General features: G+C 39.3%; 1 protein-coding gene and 1 pseudogene across 1 annotated transcript in view; one reads left to right on the top strand and one right to left on the bottom strand.

The window, feature by feature from the left end:
- SNX4 (sorting nexin 4) overlaps positions 1-26,470 on the bottom strand; it is a 75,224-nt gene extending 48,754 nt beyond the window's left edge. Inside the window, exons 1-5 of the mRNA XM_036243899.1 lie at positions 26,303-26,470; positions 15,860-15,981; positions 7,584-7,719; positions 7,357-7,506; positions 5,866-5,913 (exon numbers count right to left, since the gene is read on the bottom strand). Coding sequence (XP_036099792.1) covers positions 5,866-5,913; positions 7,357-7,506; positions 7,584-7,719; positions 15,860-15,981; positions 26,303-26,446 — 600 coding nt within the window. The 5' untranslated portion in view covers positions 26,447-26,470. The remainder of the gene's footprint in view (positions 1-5,865; positions 5,914-7,356; positions 7,507-7,583; positions 7,720-15,859; positions 15,982-26,302) is intronic.
- LOC118617560 lies at positions 10,662-11,504 on the top strand (annotated as a pseudogene).
- Positions 26,471-26,722: the final 252 nt, after the last annotated feature.

Below are 26,722 nucleotides of genomic sequence, written 5' to 3'. Positions count from 1 at the left end.
AGATGATATGCAATCCCCATTAAAATACCAACACCCTGGCCAGTTTGGCTCAGCGGTTAGAGCGTTGGCCTGCGGTCCGGAGAGACCCGGGTTCGGTTCCCGCTAAGGGCACCTACTTCGGTTGCAGTTTGTCCCCGGCCCTGGTTGGTCATGCGGGTGGCAGCCACTCAATGTGACCCTTTCACATCAATGTTTCTCTCTCTCTCTCTCTTCCTCTCTCTCCCTCCCACTCTATCTGTACAAAAAATGGAAAAATGTCCTCGGGTGAGGAAAAAAAAAAAATACCAACGACATAATTCCACAGAACTAGAACAAACACTTGAAAAGTTCATATGGAACCAAAAACAACCCCGAATAGCCACAGCAATCCCGAAAAAGAAGAACAAAGTAGGAGGGATCACAATCCCGGATATCAGGCCACACTACAAAGCCACTGCAATCAAAACACCCTGGTACTGGCACAAGAACAGACATACAGATCAATGGAACAGAACAGAGAACCCGGAAATAGATGTAAGACACCATGCTCAACCAACATCTGACAAAGGTGGCAAGAGCACGACGAAGAAAAGACAGCCTCTTCAACAAATGGTGCTGAGAAAACTAGACATGCAAAAAAATGAAACCAGACCACCAACTTACACCATACACAAGAATAAACTCAAAATGGATAAGAGAAGCAAATGTGACCAATGAATCCACAAAAATCCCAGAAGAAAATGTAGGCAACAAAATTTCAGACATCATACGCAGCAGAATCTTCACTGATACACCACCACAACCTAATTTCACAGCTCTTTCCTTTGTTCTGGCAGCCTGTCATCAATCACCAGTAGACCATCATACTAGCCACACTGTGAACACATCACAGTCACAGTTTCTATTTTCAGTGCCTGGGGCTCTGGCAGAGGGAAGGCGGACTAGACTGGAACTGTGTGGGGATACTCGAGATTTGGAGGACACTCAGAGCTTTTGCTGAGTTGTGGCCACACAGGACTGTAGCCATCTTCTTTCTAATCTGTTAATAGTGTCCCTTTTACTCTTGAAAGTAACCTCATTTTGTCAAAAGTATCCCCTTTTTGTCACCTATCTCAAAATAACCTCTGGAAAAAAATCTCTGCTGTCACACTCTTTCATGATTTATTTTCTTTATATCACTTATAACTACTTTAAAGTATACACAGGTTAGCAGAGATCCTAAGGGTCCAGATCTTGTCTCTGGCAGTCCTTGCTCCAAGCAACAGACAGGTTCTAGATTCTTCTGAGTCAGCCTAAATTCATTTAAGGTTTAGGCATATAAATGACTCTTACTTTCATGTAAGTAACTTACTGAGTTAAAATGATATTACTTTAAACGAATTAGTTTATATGTTCATTACTCTAGAGAAAAACTCTGAATTGAATTCACTAAATTGATTATTATATAAATACTATTAAAAAAAAAGAAGGGATACCAATACATAGCAATGATAAAAAGGTCTGTTGCTCATGTTTATATTAAATAGAGCACAGATAGAAAGAAACTATATTTTTATAATTATCTTGCTGGGTATAATAATTACCCTAAAAAGATTTAAGAAAATATTAATCTTATAGACCCAAACTAGAAATTAAATTAAACATGTCTGAAAAAAATAAATGTAAGCTGACATTTCAATTTGAGGGTGACAATCTAATAGCCAAAGCCAAATATTCTTTTCGTTGTTGTTGTTAATCCTCACCAGGGAATATTTTCCCATTGATTTTTAAAGAGAGAGGAAGGGAAGGAGGGAGTTAGAGAGAGAGAGAAAGATGGATGTGAAAGAGATACATAGATTAGTTGTCTCCCACACACGCCCCAATTGGGGTGGGGATCGAATCTGCAACTCATGTACATGCCCCTGACCGTGCAAGCCAGAGCTCTAACCACTGAACAACACCGGCCATGGCCAAGGTCAAATATTCCTTATAAAAATGTATGTATTTGGTCTGACTCAGTATGATCTTTTTCACTGAAAAATAGTTTCCAACACTTCCTTCACCAATCATCTTTACATAGCTAGTAAGTTAAAAGAGAGGTAATATGTAATTAATTAGAGCTTTGAATTAGGCCTAAACTATGGGACCTTAAGTAAGTCACTTTCTAGGGTTCCTCATCTAAAAATGGGAACAGTTCTGGCTGGTGTGGCTCACTTTGTTGTAGTATCAACTCATACACCAAAAGGTGATGGGTTCAATTCCTGGTCAGGGCACATACCCAGATTTCGGGTTCAATCTTGGGTTGGGGCGCATGTGGAAGGCAACCAATGGATGTTTCTCACACTGATGTTTTTTTCCTCTCTCTCTCTAAAAATCAATTAAAATTAAATAAATAAATAAATAAATAAATAAATAAATAAATAAATAAATGGGAATAATACTGAACTAACCTCAAAGGTATTAAGCAATACTTAGCAAAAACAACATGCCCTGGCCGGTTTGTCTCAGTAGTTAGAGTGATGGCCATGGACCAATGAGTCATAGGTTCAATTCTAGTCAGGGGCACGTGCCTCGGTTGTGATTCGTCTCTGGCCCTGGTTGGGTTCATGCAGGAGGCAGTCACTCGATGTGTCCCTTTCACATCGATGTTTCTCTCTCTCTCTCTCTCTCTCTCCCCCTTCCTCTTCCTCCCTCCCACACTATCTGAACAAAAAAAAATGGAAAAGATGTCCTCGGGTGAGGATAAACAACAACAACAACACATTATGGTGCTTTAGCACAGAGTAAACAATTATAATGCTAATTATACTCAGATTAGTATACAGCTTTAGGTTCTAAAAAACTTTTTTTCCTTTTTTTTAATACCATTTTGACACTCATTCTAAAATTATCTTCCCCAAAATATTCTTATTTATCAACTTGCAGCAATGGTTGTCAAATTCTAGGCTAGTGGGAATCAGTATGTCTGGGATGAACTCTAGGATTCAGTATTTTGAACAAACAATCCCAACAAATTGAGATGATCAAAGCTGGATAATCACAATTTGTAATAGTTGTGATAGTATTAAATATTGTATTTAAAAAAAAACAGCCCTGGCCGGTTTGGCTCAGCGGTTAGAGCGTCGGCCTGCGGTCCAGAGAGACCCGGGTTCGGTTCCCGCTAAAAAAAACAGGCCCTGGCTGGTTTGGCTCAGCAGTAGAGCGTCATCCCATGGACCAATGAGTCTCGAGTTTGATTCTGGTCAAGGGCATGTACCTTGGTTGCAGTTCGTCCCTGGTCCTGGTTGGATCATGTGGGAGGCAACCAGTCGATATGGCTCTATCACATCGCTGTTTCTCTCTGTCTCTTTCTCTCCCTCCCTCTCACTCTATCAAATGATAAATAGAAAAATATCCTCAGGTGAGGAACAAAAAGAAATAAATAAATATTTAAAAAAACAAAAAACAAATAGCTGCATGCTAAAACACTGAATTATGAGTACACAGCAAGCATAATTCAACTTTTACTTGAGGCTATAAAAACTAATACTGAACCCTACATGATGTAATGAAGCTACCCTGGCTAAGGGGAATTTGTTCCCATGCCAAATGTGCCCATTCTGCAACTACCCTTCTTTGTTGGCAGGTTCAGCTGTCAATTTTCACTACTGTCACAATGTGCCTGTATCCAGTAGTATTTATTCACTTTTAGACTTTTTAAATTTCCTTCTAATATGCTGTAGCCTAAAAATTAGATAGCCAAGTTTGTTTCAATAGCTATAATAAAATTAAGTGGGTCCTATCTGAAAGAACCAAAGTATTTCTGTAAGTATAGTAGTAAGCCATAATATATCAATTTGAGCATGTCAGAAGACAGTTTTGCTTAAATCTCAGCTTTCAATTGTGATCAAGTTAGTTGTAACTGCCAAATACATAACCTCCAGATAAATGAAAGGTATCTATATATATGTATGTATGTAGACAACCTCACATATGTATGTTGTATGCATGTACATATATGTTTGAGGTGGTCCAAAAAGGTCTTATTTCCTTAATAAAAGGAAGGACTTAAAACAGGAAATAGCCACAACAAAATAAAGATACAGCAAGACATGTGAGTTTCCAAATTCTCTCCATACATTTATTTCTGGTCCATTTCATTAAGTCTTACTTTTTAAATTATTAATATTGTACATCAAGTATTATTACCTTTCAAAGACTTTATAAAAGTAAAACTAAGGTTGTATATAATACATATATTGACATTTAAATAGCACCTACACACAGGATTCACAGCATTCTGCAATCAGCATAGTCAATATAAACGGAGAAATTCAGGAGTTTTCCCCAGGTTACCAAAGTTATGGCCAAAACTGGGTTCAAGAAAAAACAAATGATAACTAGTTATTAAATTAATAACTAAATCAATGGCTAAACATTTTAAAATTTGCTATTATATAAAGATATGTCACCAAAACAATTATATTTTAGTTTGTTCCTTTCCTTATTATTAGCTCCTAGTATATCTTGAAGTATTTCTCAGAAAACCCTATCAATATATACATAATTTTTTAAAGTTTAGAGTTATTTCAAACCTATTTCTAAACTAAAATTCTAGGATTCTGAGTGCCATAAAATAATAATTTACAGCCAAAAAAAATCTTATTTTTTTATATAATCTGCCAACAAAATATTTGTAAATTAGAATCAGTTTATGACAGAATTAAATATTTGATTATATTATCTGTGTAGAAAAAATTTTCCTAATTTTTTTGTGCTAAATTTCAAAATTTCAAATACCTATATTCCAACGCATAACTCTCTAAAGGGTATTTTTATAATTACTATAAAGATATTTTGTTCTTGTTGCTTAGATCTATTGAACTTTTGCTACTATATTACCATACCAAATCACTTATCAATTTATGTATTGTATCAGTTTATATATTTTTCTACTTACCTATTTAATTTACACAAGAAATGAAGACTTTCAAAAATTTCCAAAAACCATTGTTATACTACTTTGGGGGACAAAAGAGAAAGCATAGTGGAGTTAGGGCAGCCATCTTACCATCACTATGCTCTTCAATTTTTAGATAACAATTTAATTCTCAAATGTTATTTCTAATGACTAAATTTGAAAAGCTGTACAAAAACTAAATAAGCCTATTTCGCTAACAGATGCTAATTCAAATTTGGCCACCACGTCCCAGGAGGAAGAACAAGCATGACTGAAGGTTCACCTTTTAGTTTACTATGATTGGAAAACCCAAGTTCAATTCTTCAGAAATGTCTTTCATACCTGATAAAGAGTAAGCAATTACCAGGGTACCACTGCAAGTGATAGTTATAAGGCCAGAAGGAAGCAAACAAGATGTAAAGTATAATATGAGTACACTGTGGGGAAAACCTACAGCTTGCATCAAGATTATTTCCCGCCCTGGCCAGTTTGGCTCAGCGGTTAGAGCGTCCGCCTGCGGTCCGGAGAGACTCCCGCTAAGGGCGCGTGCCTCGGTTGCAGTTTGTCCCCGGCCCTGGTTGGTCGTGCGGGTGGCAGCCACTCGATGTGTCCCTTCCACATAGATGTTTCCCTCTCTCTCTCTTCCTCTCTCCCCCTCCCACTCTATCTGTACAAAAAAATGGAAAAATGTCCTCGGGTGAGGATAAAAAAATAAATAAATAAAAATAAAAATAAAAAAAAATGTTCTTTCCCAATAGAATTAAATTAATAAATATGCCCATTATAGTCTCACTGGTAACTAAAACTACACAAATCAAAATTAAATTGCATTGTTTACTAATGAGATTAAATGCAAAGCCTATTTCCAACATTCATTCATTTACTAAATACCAAGTACCCACTAAATGCATGGCAGTGTTCTGGCAACTGTAAAGAAACATGGTAAATTATTTCATAAAGATTCTTACCTTTAGCTGAAACCCAGTTTCATTCACAATCTCCTTCCAGTTACCTTCCTAAAAATTAAAGTTAATTTTAGAAATCATTGCAAAATAAAATAACATGAGAAATATTTCAAATTAAAGAAAACACCTATCATTCTGTTCTTTCAGGGGAGATGGGAGAGGATAAAAAAACACAACAATTATTTTCACTTCAAAATTAAACATTCAATCCAGAATCCAAAAAAATTACCAAAAGATGAACCCAAGCCCAGCCAGTGTGGCTCAGTTGAACATCATCTCATGCACCAAAAGGTCATTGGTTCCATTTCTGGTCATGGCACATGCCCAGGTTGCAGGCTCCATCCCCAATAGGGGGCATGCAGGAAGCAGCCGACAGATGTTTCTCTCTCACTGATATTTCTATTTCTCTCTCCCTCTCCCTTCCTCTCTCTCTAAATAGTCAATAAAAACATTAAAAAAAAGAACCCAAGAACTTACAATCTGGACTTCAAAAACCTAAAGACTAAGTTTGATATCATTAAATGATACCAAAAAGCACTGTCTAGTATCTTTCAATATAAAAATGTTAGCCAAAATAATAATATAACCAATAATTTTAAAATTCAAACCAAACAAAAATGCATACAAATGAACAAAAGCTGCTCCAAAAGGTTCCTTAAGAATAAGCATCCACCCTGGCTGAGTAACTCGATTAGAGCGTTATCCTGATACGCCAAGGTTGCCAGTTTAATTCCCAGTAAGGGCACATACAAGAATCAATGAGTTGCCCGGCTGGTATGTGATTGAGCATTGATCTACGCACCAAGAGGTTGCCAGTTCGATTCCCAGTCAGGGCACATGCCCAGGTTGTGGGCCAGATCCCCAGTGGGGGGGTATGCAGGAGGCAGCCAATCGATGTTCTCTCTCATCCATATTTCTATCTCTCTCCCTCTCTCTTCCCCTCTCTCTAAAATCAATAAAGAAATAAAGAATTAAAAAAAAGAATGAGTGCATGGATAGGTGGAACGACAGGTCAATGTTTCTCTCTCTTCCCCTCTCAAATCAATGACTAAAATTTAAAAAAAAGATAAGCATTCCAACTAGACTTATCATAACTTCATAAGTTATATAAACATCTATCACTATGTCATTCACCTGAAACTAATATTTTATGTCAACTGTAATTTAAAAAGCTTAAAAAAAGAACAAGCATTCCACAATTTAAAATTTTTAAAAATCCCAAATCAAATGAAATTTTTTTTATTTTATTTTTTCGTTATTGATTTTAGAGAGAGAGGAAGTGAGAGGGAGAGAAAGATAGAAACATTGAAGAGAGAACATCAATTGGCCGCCTCCTGCATGCCCTCCACTGGGGATCAGGCCCACAACCTGGGCACATGCCCTGACTAGGAATCGAACCAGTGACCTCTTGGTGCATGGGTCGACGCTCAACCACGAAGCCACACCGGCTGGGCCAAATGAATTTTTTAAAAAGACTAAATAAAAGAAAAATACCTGTGTTAAAAACAAATAGAAGATTTTGTCTCTACAAAGGATGGGATGTGAAGCAACTCTCAAGAGGAAGTTTTCTAAACCAATTCGTCGTCTCTCCACAAAATCCGGGTCCATGTTGTCTGCGGAGAGTTTATGCCAAACAAATTCTGCCTAGGTAAACAAAATAATCATGAAGAATAGTCTCAATGTTAAATATTTCTTAACTGTACTGCCATTTCACTTCTTACCCTTTTTTCTGGTAGAGGTGGCACAACAATATGTGGATAGTAAACTAAAAGGTAGTTTCTCAACAACTCAAATTCACTATACCGCCTCCATAGTGAGTCTGTTAGGACACTCGGACCGTCAATATGTTCAACTGACCTGAAAAGAAATAGAATAAGACTGCTATTATTTTTTTTTAAAAAATACAAATACAAATACATGCACACAACATCCTTTAAATTTTATAACTCCATTTACTGAATGCTTATGAATCAGACATGAGTCAAGAGAGTCAAGACATTTTCATTTATTATTTTATTTAATTCTTACACTGTGAAGCAGGGATTATTGTCCATATTTTACAGTTGAGGAAGCAGCTGTACAGTATATACTTTTTAAAAAATATATGTTTTTATTGATTTTGAGAGAGAGAAAGGGACAGGGAGGGAGGGAAACAGCAATGTGAGAGAGAACATCGAACGGCTGCCTCCTGCACGCCCCCTACTTGGGATTGAGTCCATATCCCGGGCATGTGCCCTGACCAGAAATTGAACCAGTAACCTTTCGGTGCATGGGACGACGCTCAACCAAATAAGCCACACCTGCCAGGGCAATGCTCTTCATATAATCATAACAATCTGTGGGAACAGCACTCAGATCCATCTGCTTCCAAAGCCCTCCACTCCTAACTACTTTCTTTCTGTAATAGAAAACCTATTGGGCTGAAGAGAAATAATCATATTAGGAACACTTTAAAAGCCTTAAATATTCAGTTAACGTATAATATTTGATTTTAAAATATAGTAAAAATCTGGCTTAGCTGTTGTTTCATTAAATAAAAGGTATGTGTATTCCAGATTATAAATAAACAGGATGTACCCAAGAACCAAAATTTTAATTAACTTTAAAAAGGTGGGGGAGAAAGGATGTAAAAATTCATCTCCAGCCAGGCCAGCCTGGCTCAGTGGATTGAGCGACGTCTCATGGACTGAGAGGCCCCAGTTCGATTTCTGGTCAGGGCACATGCCCTGGTTGTGGGCTCAATCTCCAGTGGGCAGTGTGCAGGAGGCAGCCGATGTTTCTCTCTCACATCAATGTTTCTATCTCTCCCTTCCTCACTCTCTAAAAAAAATCAATGAAAAAATATTAAAAAAAAAAAATTCACCTCTAGTTCTACCTTTAAGATAAAGAGTTGCGCCCTGGCTGGTTTGGCTCAGCGGTTAGAGCATTGGCCTGTGGTCTGGAGAGACCCGGGTTCAGTTCCCACTAAGGGCACGTACCTCGGATGCAATTTGTCCCCAGCCCTGGTTGGGTCGTGTGGGTGGCAACCACTCAATGTGTCCCTTTCACATCGATGTGTCTCTCTCTCTCTCCCCCTCCCACTCTATCTGAACAAAATATCAAAAAATGTCCTCAGGTGAGGATTAAAAAAGAAAAAAGAAAGAGTTGCAGGCAATGCCATAGCTCATCCATATAAATGTTCAACTTAGCTAGGGGAAGTTAGGGTAAAATCAAAGATATCTACAATTATTTTGACTACTTAAAATTTCTGCTAGCATAATCATGGTTAGAAAACATCAGTGTGCCCTGGCCGGTTTGGCTCAGCGGTTGGAGCAGTGGCCTGAGGACCAGAGAGTCCTGGGTTCTATTCCCACTAGGGGCATGTACCAAAAAAAAAAAGAAAGCATCAGTGTTCTAAACATCATTAGGACTTTCCTATTTTCTAATTGTCTGCGTGACAATAACATGCATAGTACTATAACATGCATTTGTACATTAGGGCATAAAGGCAAAGAACCTAAATCAGTCTTAGAATAAAGTAAAAATCTTCAGAAAGCTCATATACTAGACCATGCTCAGCACAAGAGATGTTCGATGTTTTGAGTTTATTCATTGCACATTAATAAAAAGGAAACAAATTATGAAATTCAAAATGCAGAAATGGCTCCCATGGCAAGAATATAGAATTATTAAGTCATAATTCATTTTAAGAGTTGACCTAACCATTAGCTATGATTAATGCTATTCCAATTCAGATTCTCAAATTCAGTTGAAAAAATATCTAGGTTAATATTAAGTTTCAAATTATTCAAAATCATTACCAATAGAATCCAGATCTTGCTAATAACTAGATAAATACAGTCTATAAGAAATACACATACAAGGCTGTTAGAAGACCTAAGTGTTTAAAAAAAAAAAAAAAGGCCACCTAAGGCAGGGTCTAGTCATTGAAAACTGACTAAAAACAGCCCGGCTGGTATGGTTCACTGGTTGAGCATCAACCCATGCACCAAGAGGTCGCAGGTTCAATTCCCGATCAGGGCACATGCCCAGGTTGTGGGCCAAATCCCTAGTGGGGGACAAGCAGGAGGTGACCAATTGATGTCCTCTCTCATCAGTGTTTCTCTCTCTCCCTCTCCTTTCCTCTCTCTAGAAAATCAATAAAGAAAAAAAAAACTGACTAAAAACTAGGAATATAGAGAAGACTCACTAGAACACAAACCTACCCCCATTTATTAAATCATTTAACAAATATTTAACAGCACATAATTGGTTTTACAAGCAACATGTAATATAACACACATAATAAAGTCGATAGTATCATTAGCCCCATTTTACAAATTACTGGAAGAATTAAGTATATGATAATATTGCCTCCAAAACCACAGAGGTATTCTTTTTTTTTTTTAATCCTCACCTGAGGATATTTTTCTATTTATCTTCAGATAGAGTTGGAGAGAGGGAGAGAAAGGAAGAGAGAGAGAGAAACATCACTCAATGTGAGGGAGACACATCGACTGGTTGCCTCTTGCACGACCCGAAGCAGGGCTGGAGACGAACTACAACCAAGGTATGTGCCCTTGACCAGAATTGAACCCAAGACTCACGAGCCCGCAGGCCGGCGCTCTAACCGTGGAGTCAAACTGGCTAGGGAAGAGATATTCTTACCTATTCTAAAAAGAGGCATATTCTATCTATTTTAAAAGGGTTCATATTCCACGAACAATAAAACACACAATGTCTGGAGAAATTAAAAACCAGTGACTTTAACCTTATTCAATCTTAGCCTACTAAACTATAACAATATTGGCAACTTTCAAATGAGCTTCCTACTTGTACTCAAAGAGCCTTGGTAGGTAAGCCATATGATAAAAGTTCAACTTTTAGTTAATAAAAAGACTCAGTAATATTCATATTGTTCAAGATTATCTGCATAACAACTGAATTATGGAAAAACTCCACATGATTAAATTAATTTGAGGGTTCAACAACCACTGAAGGTAAGTTAACCTGAAGGGTACAGCAGTTACAAAACAATCTATTCAAGACTAGCAAACAATACAGTCAGGATAGCTAAAGGGATCCTGAGAAGCCAAAGGGCAAGATGACTGCTTATGCCTTCTTTGTGCAGACATGCAGAGAGGAACATAAGAAGAAAAATCCAGAAGTTCCTGTCAATTTTGCAGAATTTTCCAAGAAGTGATCTGAGAGGTGGAAGACAATGTCGGGGAAAGAGAAATTTAAATTTGATGAGATGGCAAAGGCAGGTAAAGTACATTATGATTGGGAAATGAAGGATTATGGACCAGGTAAGGGAGGCAAGAAGAAAAAGGACCCCAATGCCCCCAAAAGGCCACCGTCTGGATTCTTTCTGTTCTGTTCAGAATTCCACCCCAAGATCAAATCCACAAACCCTGGTATCTCTATTGGAGATGTGGAATAGCTTAAGTGACAGTGAAAAGCAGCCTTACAACAGTAAGGCTGCAAAGCTGAAGAGTATGAGAAGGATGTCGCCAACTATAAGTCTAAAGGAAAGTTTGATGGTGCAAAGGGTCCCGCTAAAGTTGCATGGAAAAAGGTGGAAGAGGAAGATGAAAGAAGATGAAGAGGAGGAGGAGGAGGAAGAAGAGGAGGAAAAGGAAGAAGAGGAGAAGGATGAATTTAAAAAACTGTAAAAAAAAAACAAAAAAAAAAACTATTCAAAACAGCAATTCTCAAAATGAGTATCTATAAAAGATAATCAAACAGTTGTAGCTCCGGTCAAAAAAACTGTAAATTTCTGGACCTTGCCCAAAATCCTGCAGCTTAACAAATTCTCTAAGTGGTCCCTACATATTTTAAAGTTTGAGAATCGCAGTTTTAAAATAAATTTATAATGAGGCCCTGGCCATATAGCTCAGTTGGTTAGAGCATCATTCCCATATGCCAAGGTTGCAGGTTTGATCCCCGGTCAGGGAACCTACAAGAATCAAGTAATGGTCCTGGCCAGTGTGGCTCAGTTGGTTGAGTGTTGTCCCATACACCAGGAGGTTGCCAGTTTGATTCCTGGTCAAGGCCAGGTTGTGGGTTTGATCCAAGGTAGGAGGCATGACGGAGGCAGCTGATCATCCATGTTGTGCTCTCACATCTATGTTTCTCTCTCTCCCTCTCCCTTCTTCTCTCTCTCCCTCTCCCTTCTTCTCTCTCTAAAAAAAAAAAATCAATAAACTACTCTTTAAAAAAAAGTCAACCAGCCCAGCTGGTGTAGCTCACTGGTTGAGCATCAACCCATGCACCAAGAGGTCGCCAGTTCAATTCCTGGTCAGGGCAATCCCTAGTGAAGGGCATGCAAGAGGCAGCCAATCAATGTTCTCTCTCATCAGTGTTTCTATCTCTCTCTCCCTCTCCCTTCCTCTCTCTCTCAAATAAATATATTTTTTTTAAATCAACCAATGAATGCATAAATAAGTGGAACAAATCAATGTTTCTCTCTCTCAAATTAATCAATTAATCAGTAAATAAATAAAATTTATAATGAAATACAATCCTGAAAGTCAACTCAATAATCCTTTGCTTTCATGTACCACACAATTACTGATTATCCACTTAAATATGTATTCAGTGTTTAGCTATACTACATAAGTATGGTCACTTCTAACCTCCAGTTTCAAATTATGATACTCTATTCATTTCAAAGTCAAGAGTAAATAACTAAAAATTATTCCAGATTATTCAAATCAAGATACTTTTCCAGCAGTAAAAGTAATAAGCAGCTAATTTCATTGCTCAATTGAGTAAAGAACTAGGCACATACTAAAAACGTTCCTTTTTAGTTTTAAATTTAAAAATACAGTGATACCTCGGTTCTCGAATGCCTCGGATTTCGACCAAATCGGTATTCGACCAGGAGATTCGAGAAACTTTTGTCTTGGAATCCGAACAAATATTTGGAACTCGAACTTCCGAGATGAGCCGAGTTGAGCTGAATGGCGTTCATTCGGCCCAGAGCGCCTTGCTTGCGTCATCAGTGTGAGTGCAGAGAGAGAGTCACGCTTTGTGGAGAGAGTCACGCTTTACACTGAATTTAACCCTTAGACATACTGTACACTTTTATTTCTTGTTGAGACTTATGTTTTTCTACATATTATATACAAATTAGGCCAGTAAATAGGCATTTTCTGGGGCTTGGAACGAATTAATCCAGTTTCCATTATTTCCTATTGGGTTTCATTGCTTCGGTTCTCGAACAATTTGGTTCTCGACCGTCCTCCTGGAACGAATTATGTTCGAGAACCGAGGTATCACTGTATACTTAGAACACTAGTTAAACACTAATTTCTAAAGCATGATTTTTTTTAAGTGGGGGAAGAAACACATACACAGCAACCATCTCATAGGATCATGGTTTGTTTTGTTTCTAATCACCTTAAAAATCTGTTTTATATGTTACAAAATGACCTAATTTTATTTATTTTTAAATGTTTTTATTGATGTTTAAGAGAAAGGGAGAGAAAGAGACAGAAACACCAATGTGAGAGAGACACATTGATCGGCTGCCTCCTGCACGCCCCCTACCAGGGATCGAGCTCACAACCTGGGCATGTACCAGGAATTAAACTGTGACCTCTCAGTCCATGTACAACCTTCAATCCACCAAGCCACATTGGCTGGGCAAAATGACATAATTTTCTTTTATTTATTTTTTTATCCTCACCCGAGGACAATTTTCCCATTTTTTGGTCAGATAGAGTGGGAGGGAGAGAGAGGAAGAGAGAGAGAGAAACATCAATGCGAAAGGGACACATTGAGTGGCCACCACCTGCACGACCAACCAGGGCCGGGGACAAACTGAAACCAAGGTACACGCCCCTAGCGGGAAATGAACCCGGGTCTCTCTGGACCGAAGGCCGATGCTCTAACTGCTGAGCCAAACCGGCCAGGGCAAAATGACCTAATTTTAAAAAGGCCAACCTTACCTCTCTCTTTTCCTAAAATTCCTATTATACATAAATTTTTCTTGTTTTTGAAAGATTCTTTTTTCTTTTCTTCCTTTTTTTTAATGGAGAAAAGAAACTATATTTACAAAGAGGATTTTCAGAACTGCATGCAAATTTAACACTTTTACCAAGATTTTAACTTTCATTTTGGGTAGAATCACAGACCTGGAGAAAGTCTTGAAAAGTTATAGGGTTCAGTCTTGGCTGGTTTTGTTCAGTGGTTAGAGTGTCGGCCCGTGGACCAGAGAGTCCCGGGTTCAGTTCCCGTTAAGGGCACGTACCTCAGTTGCAGATTGTCCCTAGCTCCGGGTGGGGTTGTGTGGGTGGAAACCACTTAATGTGTCTCTCTCGCATCGATGTTTCTCTCTCTGTCTTCCTCCCTCTCTCCGAAAATGAATGCAAGAATGTCCTCGGGTAAGGATTAAAAAAAAAAAAAAAAAAAAGGGAAGAAAAGTTATAGGGTTCAGCCTTAAGGTAAGCTTAGTGACTTTTGGTAAAGCCTAGGAAAATGGAGGGTTTAAAACTTTTTTCTTAAAAATGTATCCACATTAAAACATGGTTATAACTCTTTATCTCCTAGGTCTGATAGTTTTATCATTTTATTTTACTGGCTATCAAAAAGTTCTCTCATATCTGTTTTAATTGAAAGTATTTCTGCTCAGTTTTCAGAAAGAAAAAGAACTAGTCAGTATAGTCTTTTTTTCTTTTTAATCCTCACCCAAGGATATTTTTCTGTTTATCTTCAGATAGAGAGGGAGGGAGAGAGGGAGAAAGGGAGAGAGAGAAGCATCGACGTGAGGGACATATCGACTGGCTGCCTCCTGCATGAGGTGAACCAGGGCCAGGGAAGAACCTCAACTGAGATATATGCCCTTGGCTGGAATCGAACCTGAGACTCACTGGTCAGCAGGACAACGCTCTACTGCCGAGCCAAACTGGCCAGGGCATCAGTAGTCTTTATGTAAACTATTTATAATGGGCAAAATAAATTGAGTCTTCCCTTGCCTTTCTCTAGATAAAACCATCTAATTCCTTTAACTTCTCCTTATGATATAAAATAACTTTTCTGTTTTGATTTCTTACTCCACGATTTACTTTGTCTTTTCAATTTTACCCCAAGGACTAAAGCTTCAATCTCAAAGTTTTTCCTGTTAATTTCTCGGTAATTCCCAATTCTCCTAACATGAATCAGACTGTATTCTCCTCTCCTAGATTTCGTTAACATCTCCACTTGCCTAAGTCCACTTAATACGCCCCTGAGAACCTGATATCCTTTCCCAAAATTGCACAGGGATTTTAACACCAAGAACTCCACCAAAGCGTTGTCAAGTAATATTCCAGATATCAAAAGTATTTCACTAACCTTCCTGCTCCCCCAAATGTACTTGTGTACATTAGAATCCAGTTACCAAGAATACCATAGTATGTAGGACATACCTGTTTACTTTACCTATAAAAAAGTTAAAAAGCCAAGCCAGTGTGGCTCAGTGGTTAAGTATTGACCCATGCACCAAGAGGTCACCAATTCAATTCCTGGTCAGGGCACATGCCCAGGTTACGAGCCAAATCCCCAGTGGGGGACATACCAAAGGCAACCAATCGATGTTCTCTCTCATCAATGCTTCTATCTCTCTCTCCCTCTCCCTCTAAAAAACAGTTTTGGCTCAGCTGTTAGAGCACTGCCCACAAACCAAAGAGTCACGGGCTCGATTCCAGTCAAAGGCACATACCTCGGCTGCCATTCAGTCCCCGACCCTAGTCGGGGTCATGCGAGAGGCAACCAATAGATGTGTCTCTTTCATATTGATGGTCTCCCTCTCTCTCTCTCTCTTTCTCTCTCTCCCCCTCTATATCTCTCTCCCCCCTCTCCCTCCCACTCTATCTGAAGATAAAAGGAAGAATATCCTCACGTGAGGATTAAAAAAACAAAAAACGATCCCTATAAAGACAACCTATAAACAATTCCATTATACAACAGAATTTACATCAATAGCTACCAAAGCTCTTTCCATCTAAACCTAGGCCTAATTCTCATCACCCACCTGGTTTCAATGAGGTAAGCAGTATATGTTTCTTGCATGTTCATGGCATTTCTTCCAGTTCGCTTTTCTGCTTCTGAAACACTAATTTCTATCTTCTTCAACCAAAAATTATTTTCTGTCATCTGGACAAAAACAAATGGAAGAACAACAGCAAAAAACCTTTAAGATGGTATTGAAAAACAAAAACCCAGCCATTATAATAGCTATTATAATAAAATCCATTATTGATTGGTACATATTTTAAACTAGTTTCTTGTATTTCTTAAGTTGCTAGAGATTTGCTAATGACAACAACAAATGATATGCCTGCCTCTCTCTATCAGCATACTATAGCACACTAAATTTTTCCAGAAGCTATTTTAACAGGTATCATACATTTAATTACTCAAACATAGACAATATGAAAAAGAAAATGTAGACATTTCACAAGTGACCAAGAAAAAATCTACATAAAAATGCATAAGAAAAAAATCTTAAAACACATTATACAAAGATGAATGATCCTCAATAGTGATATCTAGTTTTTTATTTTTTCAATCTGAAATCTCTCTCAAAAATAAAATATTACATATATGCCAAAACAGCAAGCAGTTTCATTTAAAAATTATAAAAGCATGCCCGACCCATGTGGCTCACTGGCTGAGCGTCGTCATCCCATGCACCAAGAGGTCACGAGGTTTGATTCCTGGTAAGGGCACATGCCCAGGTTGTGGGCCCAATCCTCAGTGGGGCCATGCAGGAGGCGGCCAGTCGATGTTCTCTCATCGATGTTTCTATCTCTCTATCCCTCTCCCTTCCTCTCTCTCTAAAATCAATAAATAAAAAATATTTTTAAAAAATTATAAAAGCAAAAGTCATTCAACTTTAAATTTGTCCATACCTTTTGGCAGTGGTTAACAGGCTCAAACTGTGAGTCAGCAGAAGGGTATAAGAAGAAGAAAAAACACCTTTCTTTTCCCAAGCTAATTATCTCCAGGTATATATTAAAGGACCAAAAAGAACAAACACACCACTGATGGTTCATAGGCTATATCTATGGGAAGTGTGCCACTAAAGAAGAGTCTCGAATATACCCAAAGTTAACTCCAAGTCTAAACAAGGAAGACAAAGTGAGACCATGTAATAGGTGATGTGCTTTGGTTTTTTCCTCCCTTGCTCCCTCTAAAGTTCAAAGGTGGATTTTAATTTAAAAATACTGTACTATATTATAATTGCAGGCAATTGCAAAGAAAAGATCTAAGTACAAAAATGGATGCACCAAAAGGTAAAGAAAAAGCTGCATAAGTAAAATCCATGGTGATACTTGACACAGAAAATTAAGGCTTATGTACTATGAGAACAGAAAAAACTATGGGATAGTGCAAAAAATTAAATCAATAAAGAATAAATATGACAAACTAAGGAAGTGCTCCCAAAATGTTGCAGAAAAATGGTAAAAATGCTAAAAGATAAAGAAAAAGGACAGAGAACAAAGAGCTAATGCAATGGAATGGAATTGTTACATATTAGTCAATAAAAACAGAAATCACTCAGTCACCAAACAAGATATTTTTATAAAGTATAAGTTGTATGTTTATGTATGAAGAAATAAAATAAGAGACAGGAGGAAATCATTCAACTAAAAAAAAGCTCAAGAAATTACATAGGCACAAACCACTCAACACATTAGGATTATGAGGCCCTCATTGGTAGAGATACACATGTAAAGAAATAATTTTGGTCCACAGCCAAGCATTCTGACTTACCACCTTCTACTCCAGTAAAAAATTCCCTGAATTGTGGGAGCACATGACTGATAAAGCAAATTATCTCCCCAGCCAAAAAGATAATGCATGAGTCATGAATTCACCCTATTATGCCACCCAATTACACAGAAGAAAAAGAAAATATAAGAATAAAATTAGCTATCATAAAAACTAAAGAATGGCACCAGGTATATATCAAGAGTAGAGTTTTAAAGATTATATAAAAGTGCTTAGGCTATCAATATCAAGAATAACTCAACTACTCTCAGACTGTTAAAAGAACACATTCAGCAAATTTAGAAATGGACTGACTTGATGACTGGAAAACAAGGTAAGAGACTTTTTTTAAAAATATGTTTTTATTGATTTTTTTTAGAGAGAATAAGGGAGAGAGAGAAACATCAATGTGAGAGAGAAACATCCATCGGCTTGCCCCCTGCACGCACCCCACCGGGGACCAAGCCCAGGCATATGCCTTGACCAGGAATCAAACCGGGACCTCTCAGGCCATGGGACGACGCTCAATCCACTGAGCCACACCAGCTGGGCAAGATGGACATATTTAAAAGGCTGATGAAATTCAATGAGTGAAAATAAATATAATCTATTTTAAGTTTTTAAAATGTTATAAACAGTCAAAGTAAACATAAAACAGGTAACAGTGATAAAGGGAACAATAAGCAACTATTGATGTACTAAGTAAATATTCAGTATCTACAAGGCCAGTTATTGGGAAAGAAGGTAAGTGAGACAAGTTGCCTGAGTTCAGTAGTTCACTGCTTGCTGCATGATCGACTTTCCATCCCAGGTGCTCTTTAAGATTAAAAACAGCCCTGGAGAGTTTCACTTAGCAGTCAGAGCATCGCCTGAGGACCAAAAGGTCGAGGATTTGATTCTTGGTCAAGGGCATGTACCTGGGTTGCAGGTTCGATCCCAGGGGTAATGTGGGAGGCAACCAATCGATGTGTCTCTCTCACAGATATTTCTCTCTGTCTCTGTCCCTCCCTCCCTTCCATTCCATCTAAAAATTTATGGAAAAATATCCTCAGGTGAGAATTAACAACAATAAAAAAAGATTTTTAAAAAATGAAGGCTAACCTTAACAATTTTTAGAACTGTAGATGAAATAGAATATCTATAGCATTTATTTAGTTAATCTTATTTAAATCACACACTAAAGAAAATATATTACGTTTATTGTTACATTGAAAACTACATGAAAAAGATAAAATTAAAAGAAAGGCAAAAAACAAAAACAAAAGACAGATTAGAATAAACATGTAGCTAACTCAGAAAAAAAAGAATGCAAAGAAAGAAAAATAGCCCTGGCCGGTTTGGCTCAGCGGTTAAAGCGTCGGCCTGCAGTCCTGAGAAACCCGAGTTCGGTTCCCACTAGGGGCGCGTACCTCGGTTGCAGTTTGTCCCCGGCTCTGGTCAGTAGTGCGGGTGGCAGCCACTCGATGTGTTCCTTTCACATCGATGTTTCTCTCTCTCTCTCTTCCTCTCTCTCCCTCCCACTCTACCTGAACAAAAAATGGAAAAATGTCCTTGAGTGAAGATAAAAAATAAAAATTTAAAAAATCCTCCTGGATTGAAAAAAATTCTAAGGCTTCCAATTTTTATTTATTTATTTGTTTATTCAATCCTCACCTGAGGACATTTTTGCATTTATCTTCAGATAGAGTGGGAGAGAAAAAGGGAGGAAGAGAAAGAGAAACATCAATGTGAGAGAGACACATTGACTGGTTGCCACCCACATGACCCCAACGGGGCTGGGGACAAACTGCAACCGAGGTACGTGCCCTTAGTGGGAACTGAACTGGGACTCTCTGGTCCACGGGCCAATGCTCTAACCACTGAGCAAAACCAGCCAGGGCTCAATAATCATTTTAAATGTAAATGGCTTAAATGCTCCAATCAAAAGACATAGGGTAGCTGAATGGATAAGAAAACAAGACTCATTATATGCTGTCTTCAAGAGACCCACCCGAGAACCAAAGATATATACAGACTAAACGTAAAGAGATAGCCCTGGCCGGTTTTGCTCAGCGGTGAGAGCGTTGGCCTGTGGTCCAGAGAGACCTGGGTTCGGTTCCACTAGGGGCACGTACCTTGGCTGCAGTTTGTCCCCGGCCCTGGTTGGGTTATGCAGGAGGCAGCCACTCGATGTGTCCCTTTCACATCAATGTTTCTCTCTCTCTCTTCCTCTCTCTCCCTCCCACTCTACCTGAAAAAAAAACAATGGAAGAATGTCCTCTGGTGAGGATAAAAATATAAAAAAAATTTTTTTTTAAAGTAAAGGGATAAAAAAATATATTTCATGCAAATGGAAAGGAAAAAAAAAAGCTAGGGTAGCAATACTTATATCTGACAAAATAAACTTTAAAACCAAGGCTTGCCCTGGCTGGTGTGGCTCAGTTAGTTGAGCACTGTCTCAAGCACTGAGAGGTCTCCAGTTCGACTACCAGTCAGGGCACATGCCCGAGTTGTGGGCTGAATCCCCAGTAGGGGCTGTGCAGCTGTTCAATGTTTCTCTCTCTCCCTCTCCCTTCCTCTCTCTCTAAAAAATCCATTTTTAAAATATTTTTTAAAAAACAAGGCTATAAAAAACAAGAGACAAAGAAAACACTACATAATGATGAAGGGAGCAATCCAACAAGAGGATATAACCCTTATAAACATTTATGCACCCAACACAGGAACACCTAAATATGTAAAGCAAATCTTGATGTACATAAAGGAGAGACTGACAGTAATACAGTCATAGGAGGGGACTTTAACACTCCATTGACATCAATGGATAGATCTTCTAGGCTGAAAATCAACAAGGAGACAGCAGCCTTAAATGACACACTAGAGCAAATGGATTTAATTGATATCTTCAGAGCATTTCACCCCAAAGCAGCAGAATATATATTCTTTTCAAGAGCTCATGAAATGTTTTCAAGGACAAACCACACGTAAGAACACAGAACAAGTCTCAATAAACTTAAGACTGAAATCATATCAAGCATCTTCTCTGAACATAATGCTATGAAACTAGAAATCAATCACAAGAAGAAAACTAAAAAAAAATACAAAGATACGAAGCTAAATAACATGGTACTTAAAAATGTGATCAAGGCCTTGGCCGGTTTGGCTCAGCGGTTAGAACATTGACCCGTGGACCAGAGAGTCCTGGGTTTGGTTCCTGATAAGGGCACGTACCTTGGTCTCAGTTTGTCCTCGGCCCCAGCTGGGGTCATGTGGGTGGCAATCACTTGATGTGTCCCTTTCATGTCGATGTTTCTTTCTCTCTCTCTCCCCCCCGCCCCCACTCTATCTGAACAAAAAATGGAAAAGTGCCCTCGGGTGAGGATAACAAAAAAAAATTAATTTGGTGGGTTGTGACCAACATTTCTTCTTTTTTTTTAATCCTCACTCGAGGACAATTTCCCATTTTTTGTTCGGATAGAGTGAGAGGAAGAGAGAGAGAGAAACACTGACGTGAAAGGGACACATAGAGTGGCTGCCACCCGCACGACCCAACCAGGGCTGGGGACAAACTGCAACCGAGGTATGCGCCCTTAACAGGAACCGAACCCGGGTCTCTCCAGACCGCAGGCCGACACTCCAACCGCTGAGCCAAACCGGCCAGGGCCCAACATTTCTTTTTAATGAAAAATAAAAATATCAGAGGGCACTGCATGAAATAATGGTTAAATAGTCTCCTGAAACGACACTTATGCGTGAAAGTGTATGCTGATTATGTTGCAAAAATGTATTTTGTATTATGAGTCGCTTTCAGAAATATCGGAGAGCTGCTGAGGTAGAAAAATGAGAAAAACATTCTTGAGTATGATTAAATCATCTGCTGCTAAACTGATAAACTCTGTAACTATGTCTATACATTTTCTTTTTCTTTTTTGTTATCCTCACCCACAAATACCTCAAACTTCATAGTTCTGGCCCAACGCCATTCAGTTCTCTGCAGCCTGTCAGTGAAGATGCTAACTGTGTACAGGAATTTTTAAGTACCAGTTGCTCAAGCATTCTTTGCCCCCACCAGCACTCCCAGGCCTAGAGTGCTTGGCCTAAAAAATTACTCAGGTGATGGTTCTTCTCTGGGAAAATACTTAACTACCAACTCAATGGAATCTTCCAGACTAAAAAAGAAGTATTCTTACTTCCATTCCCTTGCTATTTCCTCTCTTTTGCCAGGACTAATTACTACTTTCTTAGAGATCAGATTCCTCTTTCATTTTTCCATTTTCTAAATTACTTTAAATAGAATTGACAATTCTTTAAAAAAAAAATTGCACTCTTCCTTTCATGGAAAAAGTATAAAAGGAAAAGAAAGGAGACTTCTAATTAAACAATGAAAAGAAAGAGGATTGAACACTTATAGAAAAAAAAAACACACACAAAAAAAAAAACAAGAGACTACAGAATAAGAGCTTACAGCAGAATTTAGCATCTTGATTAGTGATGTTTAAAACCAGAAGAAACTTTCAAGTCTTAGGCAGTGCTTGTTTCCACCACGCCTAGGTGTACAGAAATTGGTACAAATTACTCCCTGATCAAGATTTGCAGAGTTAAAATTAAGGCTCATGTGGTGAGCTTTCTGCCATCTCTGCACACTATTTGCATAGACACTCTTGTGGTGAAAAATTGCTTGATAAATCAGTACACCGTTTATACCATTTTTTCTTTTTAAAATTTAAACTTAATCTTAACTAAACTAAAAAATTTAAAATACAGTATTGGAGTAATTTACAAGACTACTTTTAACTTTTTTTTTTTTCAATGAAGCTGCATGGCTTAATGGACAGACTAATTTCAAAGCCAAGCAGGCCTGGCCTCAAGTCCCAGCAATGTCACTGACTCCCTAGTGACACTGGCCAAATCATTTCTCTCTAAGCCTCTACTTCATCTTTATCTGCCTTTTAGGGGTAATTTTGAAAATTAAATAAAGAATAGAGCCTTACTGTGAACAGCACACACAAAGAACAAATCTAACTTACCTTCCTGCCCAGACCACATTCCTATCAGTAACAGTAGCAGCCTGGCAACAGTTATAGCAATACTTCTCAACTGGGGAAGAACTGGAGTGAAAGACAGTATAGAAAGAGGGAAAAGGGATATATGATTCTTTAAGGAGGGTTTGGGTAGTTTTTTGGGAGGAGGGAACTGTGTGCAAAGTATATATGAATGTTTGTGTGTTTAAACTACTGGTGATACTGAAATATTTGTCCAAATGGCTTGTGTTTCTACGAAGTACTAAATTGGGGAGTTCTTTCAGGAAACTCGGTAAGTTTGGTCACTAACAGATGGTCTCTTAGAACACATATTTGTAAACATTTTCCTAAATGTCAGGTAATACAATATAACTACAACCTCTACTGTATTACGCCATTATTGGGTTTTCAAATATCTTAAACTGAATATATGTAAGCTTTTTTTTTTTAATTGCTTTTAGAGAGAGAGGAAGGGGGGAGAAAGAGAGAAACATCGATGAGAGAGAAATGGACTGGCTGTTTCCTGCATGCCACCACTGGGGATTGGGCCTACAACCTGGGCATGTGCCCTGACTGGGAATTGAACTGGTGACCTCTTGGTGTATGGGTCGAAGCTCAACCACTGTACCACACCAGCTGGGCTATGTAAGGTCTTTTAAATGCAGTATTTAAAATCACTTTTAAATGAACATAAATAAGTGGATTTTGTACTATAGTTGGAACTTCATACTAGTTGTTTCTAAAGGCACTTGAGCACGTGCACACATAAACACACACACACACACACACACACACACACACACACACATCAGCAAAATTGTTATCACCAGAACCAAAATTAAACTCATAATGTAGCCAACAAAAGATATGATCCTTGCCCTGGCCGGTTTGGCTCAGCGGTTAGAGCGTCGGCCTGCAGTCCAGAGGGACCCCGGTTCAGTTCCCGCTGGGGGCGCATACTTGGGTTGCGGTTTGTCCTCAGCCTTGGTTAGGTTGTGTGGGTGGTGGCCACTCGATGTGTTCCTTTCGCATTGATGTTTCTCTCTCTCTCTCCCTCTTCCTCCCACTCTATCTGAAGAAAAAAATGGAAGAATGTCCTCGAGTGAGGATTTAAAAAAAAAAAGATATGATCCTTACCTTTTGAAACAACCTAAAATTGTTTTAACACATATCCACCAGATTGGAAAATATTTTAAAGTCTTAGAATATGAAGTATTGATAGGAATGAAGTATCAGGCACTGCTGATGGGAGTATAAATTGGGTATATTTACTTTGGAAAACAATCTGGCACTACCTACTAGGGTTGAACATTCTACTACCCTACAATCCTGCAATTCCACTGCTAAATTTATATTAGACTCTAAGACATTTGCACCAAGAGATATATAGGAAAAAGTTAATGGTAGTGGTAATTTTTTAGAAAGAGCAAGAATCTTGTAACAACACCTGAAAAAGAGAAATCAACTGGAGAGTATCTATAAAATGACATACTATAAAGCTATGAATATAAATTAACCAAGTCATATTTTGAATGAATCCCAAAACCGTAATATTGAGCAAAGAAAGAAAATCATAGTAAAATTATTCCACTTATATAAACTTCAAAATGAAATGAAAGTAAACTACATTGTTTAGGGATACATATGGTAAAGATTAAAAAAGCAAGAGAGCCCAGCTGGTGTGGCTTAGTGGCTGAGTGTCAACCCATGCACCAGGAAGTCGCCAGTTTCACTGCTGGTCAGTGCACATGCCCGGGTTGTGGGCCTGATCCCCAGCGGGGAGCATGCGGGAGGTGGCCAATCAATGTTCTGTCTGGTCAATGTTTCTATCTCTCTCTCCTTTCCTCTCTCTCTAAAATCAATAAAGAAAAAAAAATTTAAGAAAGAAAGAAATCAAGAGAACTGTTAATACAAAATCCAAATACTGGTTACCTCTGTGGTGTAGGGAGTAAAAATAACCCAGAACATACAGGTTTCAAAGGAACTGATGATTATTTTGTGGGAAATTTCTCTGCATTAATTGTACACCTCACCATAATTATTTTTTCTTTTAAGAGAGACAACAAAAATTGAGTCACAAAGCCGAATAAAAAACAAATCACTCTGGCTGGTGGCTCAGCTGGTTAGAGCGTCCTCCCAATACGCCAAGGTTTCGGTCCAGGTCAGGGCACATATGAGAATTAACCAATTAAGACATAAATAAACAGAACAACAAATCAATGTTTCTCTCTTCCTCTCTCCTCTACCCATTCCTCTCTATCTAAAATGAATAAATTAATTAAATTTTTTTTCTTTATTGATTTTTTTAGAGAGGAAGAGAGAGTGAGAGGGAGAAACATGGATGAGAGAGAACATCGACTGGCCGCCTCCTGCATGCCCCGCTCCAGGCATCTGGCCCACAACCTGGGCACTTGCCCTGACTGGGAATCAAACCGGGGACCACTGAGCCACACGGGCCCAGCAATAAAATTAATTTTTTAAAAAGCAAATCATGTAAGAGTTAAATTATGCACCACTGAAGTGCACGCACTTCTTGCTCACATTTGAGATGCTGACCTTTCCACAAATAATTCTAAAATTTAGGGAAAAATTCAACGAAAAGCTTAAAATTCACCCAAAAAGTATTCACTACATACCTTGACATTTCCACCAAGTAGGCAAAACCTTCAAATCCTGTGTTGAAGATCCTGGCTATCTGGTCTCTAAACTTAAAGTTCAGAGTCTTTCTAGTTACAGTCAGCAAACAAGATTAACTTTTCTTTATCCATCATAAAGCAGTTTCATATCAGCACTAACACGAGTTCCAGAAAGAAAAGAGAAAAAGAAGCAAAATGGATGAGCAGCACGCACACTGCACAGGGTGGTCTGATGTCGAGCACTGGACTGAATTTCTGAAATTTTTCTTTTTAATCTGGTCTACCCATCACACATTATGAGTGAAAACACGTTGAAGAGAAAACAGTTACAAATATAAAAGGATGCATTTTCTTTTTTCCTCAAGCAAATGAAAATCACTCGTTACCGAAGGGACTTCGCAAAGCAGATACACGAGATATCTACAAGTCTCCATTGGGAAATACAGCACTGATCCACAAATAAAGTACAGCCAAATAAGTTTTAAATGCTTGTGTTTTTTTAACTTGTACCTTTTCTTGAATCTAACTCTTTCTTCCATTTCCTGACTGTGGGGCCAAGCCAACCACCTTTATTGCTCCAGACTTGTTCCTCCAGCCCCCCGTTCTCTCCTCAAACATCGCTGCACACACCCCACGGCGCCTTCGTTACACCATCTCCTGCACAACCTCCAGCCAGACTACCAGAAACACCAGCGTTCCTTTGCAGGTCCAAACCAACGGGCTCCCGGGCCTCTGAAAACCGCCTTTTCCCCAGCTTGGCCCGTCCCGAGCCCGGACCTCCACGCCGGCTGAACCGCACCCACAGGAACCCTGCGCTCCCCGCGCCGCCGCCCTCTCCACCTTCCCTAAGTGCCGCAGAACCTGACGCTCGCCCCCAACTCGAGACCCCTTTTTCCACTAAGCCTCCCCTTCACTGCACCTGTGGCCCAGCTTTTCCACCGCGCGTCCCCGTCACTGCCGAGTCTCCCGGCCGAGCCCACCCGCCCCCGCCAGCCTAGCCCAGCCGAGCCCGGGCCGCTAGGCCCCGACACAGGCCGGGCAGTCTCCGTCGCCCTTTCTCCTCACCGTGCTGTCCCCGGGGCCCTCCTCGCCCCGGGCCCCCTCGGATTCCTCACTGACCACAGCCTCCAGTCCAGCGTCGGGGTGGCCCAGAGGCTCTAGGGGTGCCGGCTGCAAAAGCTGCTCGAGGTCCGGGGACTCCTGTTCCATGGCTGCAGCTCCGCGCGGCGGATCCCGTGCGCGCCTGCGCTGTCGCGCCCGGCATGCCCCGCCCCCCACTCTTGACCACACCTCCAGACCCGCCCCCTCCGCTCTTGGCTTCCACGCCCCGCCCCGACCTGGTCTCTGCGGCTGAGATCTAGATCTAGAGGGCTGGGGCTAGTGTGAAAAGGTGCACCTGCAAAGGAAGAGGTCAACTACTAACCCAGGAGACCCAGAGATCCGGGAGAACTGATGATGGGAGAGAAATCGAGAAAGGCAAGGGGT

The sequence above is a fragment of the Molossus molossus genome, unplaced genomic scaffold (genome assembly GCF_014108415.1).
Source record: "Molossus molossus isolate mMolMol1 unplaced genomic scaffold, mMolMol1.p scaffold_m16_p_5, whole genome shotgun sequence".
In the NCBI taxonomy this organism is placed as follows: Eukaryota; Metazoa; Chordata; class Mammalia; order Chiroptera; family Molossidae; genus Molossus; species Molossus molossus.
Note: the sequence above shows the minus strand (reverse complement) of the source record. Positions and strands in the feature narration are given on the sequence as shown.